At 34.5% G+C, this 4,556-nt stretch overlaps 1 protein-coding gene across 1 annotated transcript in view; it reads left to right on the forward strand.

The window, feature by feature from the left end:
- Positions 1 to 531: 531 nt before the first annotated feature.
- The window catches only part of LOC141298983 (V-type proton ATPase subunit B, brain isoform-like), a 7,189-nt gene continuing 3,164 nt past the window's right edge, over positions 532 to 4,556 (forward strand). The window contains exons 1-10 of the mRNA XM_073829271.1: positions 532 to 668; positions 939 to 1,037; positions 1,132 to 1,225; positions 1,308 to 1,385; positions 1,495 to 1,634; positions 2,873 to 2,974; positions 3,056 to 3,153; positions 3,476 to 3,599; positions 4,275 to 4,425; positions 4,510 to 4,554. Coding sequence (XP_073685372.1) covers positions 603 to 668; positions 939 to 1,037; positions 1,132 to 1,225; positions 1,308 to 1,385; positions 1,495 to 1,634; positions 2,873 to 2,974; positions 3,056 to 3,153; positions 3,476 to 3,599; positions 4,275 to 4,425; positions 4,510 to 4,554 — 997 coding nt within the window. The 5' untranslated portion in view covers positions 532 to 602. The remainder of the gene's footprint in view (positions 669 to 938; positions 1,038 to 1,131; positions 1,226 to 1,307; positions 1,386 to 1,494; positions 1,635 to 2,872; positions 2,975 to 3,055; positions 3,154 to 3,475; positions 3,600 to 4,274; positions 4,426 to 4,509; positions 4,555 to 4,556) is intronic.

Consider the following 4,556-nt stretch of genomic DNA (forward strand, 5'->3'; position numbering starts at 1 on the left):
TTTTGTGGTCCTGGTTACTTGTTTCTTTACTAGAAATATAAATAAGTGCTAGTAACATAAAAATACAGATTAGTTAGTTATAACCAATAATGTTAAATTGGCTTGCCATAGATGGGAGCTTCATCAGATGCACTGATGACATCACAACATGCAAGGAGCTTTAATAAATTGGAAATTTAAAGAGGTTAATTCTCAAATATAGTGTATTTTTAGTTAAAAAAAATCTCATTATCTCTTAAGCAAGCATAAAACAAATGTTAGGAAGAACACATTATTAAGCATCATGACCTTTTATTTTCTGATTATGAGCATCTCTGTTATTTATTTCTCTCTGGGTTTATGTTTTTATACATTACAAATGACATTCTCATTCTTTTTCTTTATTTTTTCTTTTTAAGACACTTTGACCATAACATGATGTCATATTTTATCAGGTGATATGTGCTTTATTTTTTTTTTTACTGTATTTATTTTTCTTAATGCAGTGCTTACTGATCTTTGTTCATGTAATCAAATCTTTGTAGAATTTGAGTGCCTTTGTGTTGAATTGTTCGTGATTTGATTTAGACTACAAAAACACTCTTGTGACATTGATATTTATTATGTGCTCAGCGTATAAAACCGTTGCTGGTGTTAATGGACCCCTGGTGATTTTGGATCAAGTGAAGGTATTGGATTTCTATATTATTTATTACCCTTGTTACACATGTTGTGTTTTAAAAACATAATGCATCTGAATGTGGCGCAGCAACTCTCTGCTTACTTATTGAGTATAAAAAATAAAATAAAAAACAATATGTAATATTTTCTTGTAAATGATAATGTCAGCTTGGCTGCTTTTACTCAATAACGCTGTACAGATTTACCATTACTAAAGTGCTGGATTAATTTGAAGTTCTGTTAACCGTTGATCAGTAACATTTGAATATCTGATTCAGTTCCCCAGGTATGCTGAGATTGTCCATCTGACTCTGCCTGATGGCACTAAGAGGAGCGGACAAGTGCTGGAGGTCACAGGCTCCAAAGCTGTGGTTCAGGTCAGGAACTAAAACTTTCTGAAATACCTGTTTTAAATTTTTTCCCCTATTGTGAACATCTGATCTCTAGCACTCCTCATTATTTCATTTCTAGGTGTTTGAGGGAACATCTGGTATTGATGCCAAAAAGACCACATGTGAATTTACAGGGGACATTTTGCGCACCCCTGTGTCTGAGGATATGCTGGGTAAGAATTAAAAAGGAGATATTCTGAAGTCATGTGATAATTTTTATCATGTGTTTTTGCTAAAACTAGAAGTCTGTTACAGGTCGGGTCTTTAACGGCTCTGGAAAGCCGATTGATCGAGGGCCTGCGGTGCTGGCGGAAGACTACTTGGACATTATGGGTACATTTCAATGAGGCCACATAAATTTTTACACTCACAAATTGTCATCAGTGGCATTTTTGAGTATTGATATTGTGTTTACCATCCAATTTTCTCCTGCCTTCTGTAGGTCAGCCGATTAATCCTCAGTGTCGTATTTATCCCGAGGAGATGATCCAGACCGGCATCTCAGCCATTGATGGCATGAACAGTATTGCAAGAGGTCAAAAAATCCCTATTTTTTCTGCAGCTGGTCTACCCCACAATGAGGTGAGACCACTGTTGTTTTTTAAGTGTTTCATTCTCCTCTGTTTTTCATTTTGATAGCTGAATATGTAAAAGCATGATTATACATGACCCTGGACCACAAAACCAGTCTTAAGTAGCACGGGTTTGTAGCAATAGCCAAAAATACATTGTATTGGTCGAAATTATAAATTTTTCTTTTATGCCAAAGATCATTAGGATATTAGGTAAAAATCATGTTTCAAGATATTTTGTAAATTTCCTACCTTAAATATATCAAAACTTACATTTTGATTAGAAATATGCATGGCAAAGAACTAATTTGGATCGATTTAAAGGCGATTTTATCAATATTTTGATTTTTTTTTAAACCCTCAGATTCCAGTTTTTCAAATAGTTGTATCTCGCCAAATATTGTCCTATTTGCCTTTTTTTTTGGCTTTAAAAAATTAAAACTTATGACTGGTTTTGTGGTCCAGGGTCACATATAAAAGGCGATTCACAAAAAAGACACACACTCACACACATTTTTTAATGTTATTATTGGTTTTATTTAGTAAGAATGCTTTAAGTTAATCAAAAGTGACAATACAGACATTTGTAATATTACTTTGTAATTATATTTTGCATTTATATTTTAAATAAATGCTGTTTTTTACTTTCTATTTATTAAAGATCATGGATTCCACAAAAATATTAAGCAGTACAACTGTTTTCAACATTGATAATCATAATGAATGAAATAATAATGAATTCTTGCGCAGCAAATCAGCAAATTAGAATAATTTCTGAAGAATCATGTGGCACTGTAGACTGGAGTAATAATGCTGAAAACTCAGTTTTGCATCACAGGAATAAATTCCATTTTAAAATACATTTAAATGGAAAACATTTATTTTAAATTGTAATAATTTTGGTAAAAAAAAATGCAGCTTTGATAATCACAAGAGACAATGTTTTACTTAACATTAAAAAAGTCTTATTGACAACCAAACATTTGAACAGTAGTGTATGTAAAATGCAATATAGCAATAGCAGACATAAACATATGTACAAATAATATACAAACAGTTAACTCAGATCAATGCTATTTATAGTTTCTTAACCACTGCATTCTTGGACACACCTTAGCACAGCAATACTGTGGAAAATACCCAAAATGCCTATTTTAATTTTTATTTTATTTTAATCTAATTACCTAACAATTGAACCTTGAACCTGTTTTTTTTTTTTTTTTTCTCACTGTAATATGTGTTTTTCAGATTGCTGCACAGATCTGTCGTCAGGCGGGGTTGGTGAAGAAGTCCAAAGATGTGATGGATTACAGTGAGGAGAACTTTGCCATTGTGTTTGCTGCCATGGGGGTGAGGAGCACTTTTGGTTAAAAGTTTGCAATCTACATCAACACCAATGGGATAACTTCATGACATTACTTGTATCTTTAGGTCAACATGGAAACTGCAAGATTTTTTAAGTCTGATTTCGAAGAGAATGGGTCCATGGACAACGTGTGCCTCTTTTTAAATTTGGCCAACGATCCTACGTCAGTATCTTCTCAAATTTTCTTGAAAATTTAAGGGATAGTTGACCCAAAAATGAAATGATGTCATTATTTACTCGCCCTCATGTCATTCGAAACCTGTATAAAGCCTTTTAGGTTTTAAATATGCACTATAAAAACATACATAAAAGTCTAAATGATTTCAAGTGGACGAAAATTAAATGAGGTAAAGAAAGAACAATCCCAAGTACAATCCTTCAAAATGTCATGCAGGTTTGAATTGACATGAATGTGAGTAAATAAATTTTTTTTTTTAAAGTATTTTGATGTGACATGGACCAAAATGTTTGATTTTCTGTTGCAGGATTGAACGCATCATCACCCCTCGCCTTGCGCTTACCTCAGCTGAGTTTCTGGCTTACCAGTGTGAGAAGCACGTGCTGGTCATATTGACTGACATGAGCTCTTATGCGGAGGCTTTACGAGAGGTACAACGTGTGAACTTTAGGGCTGTCAAATCCATTAATCGCGAATAATCCCTTCCAAAATAAAGGTTTTTGTTTACATAATATATACAGTCAAGCTCTAAATTATTCATACCCCTGGCAAATTCTGACTTGAAGTTACATTTATTCAACCAGCAAGTTTTTTTTTTTTTTTTTTGACCGGAAATGACACAGGCTTCTCCCAAAAGATAATAAGACAATGTACAAGAGGCATCATTGTGAAAAAAAATATTTCTCAGCTTTTATTTACATTTGAACAAAACGTGGCATGTCCAAAATTATTCATACCCTTTGCAAACTGTCACAGACTATGGGAAAATCCAAAGTTCTATACCATTCCAAATAGTCCAAGCTGGTTTAAAGCATCCTAATTGCCCTGATTCATTGGGAACAGCTGTTTCAATCAACTCAACAGGTGAAAAACAGAAGCTCTCTGCTGTTGGCTTGTGGACAGTCATGGCTAAGACAAAGGAGCTCACTGAGGACCTGCGGCTGCGCATTGTGGCTGCTCACAAGTCAGAAAAGGGCTATAAGACCATATCTAAGTGTTTTGAAGTTAATCGATTTGACAGCTCTTGTAAATGTATACTCACAGTCGTTAGTATCAAGGCAAAACATGCTTTTTGTAACTAAGTGTTAAACCCTATCATCTTGAAGGTCTCAGCAGCTAGAGAAGAGGTTCCTGGTCGACGTGGTTTCCCAGGATACATGTACACTGATCTGGCAACAATATACGAGAGGGCCGGACGTGTGGAGGGACGCAATGGCTCCATCACCCAAATCCCAATCCTCACTATGCCCAACGATGGTTAGCAAACATCTACCTACTCTTCTTTTAATCTTTTAATCATCTGAAATGGTTTACTTACTTATTTTCATCTCCTGTCCACAGATATTACTCATCCTATTCCCGATTTAACTGGCTACATCACTGAGGGT

The sequence above is a fragment of the Garra rufa genome, chromosome 23, assembly GCF_049309525.1.
Source record: "Garra rufa chromosome 23, GarRuf1.0, whole genome shotgun sequence".
Classification (NCBI taxonomy): domain Eukaryota; kingdom Metazoa; phylum Chordata; class Actinopteri; order Cypriniformes; family Cyprinidae; genus Garra; species Garra rufa.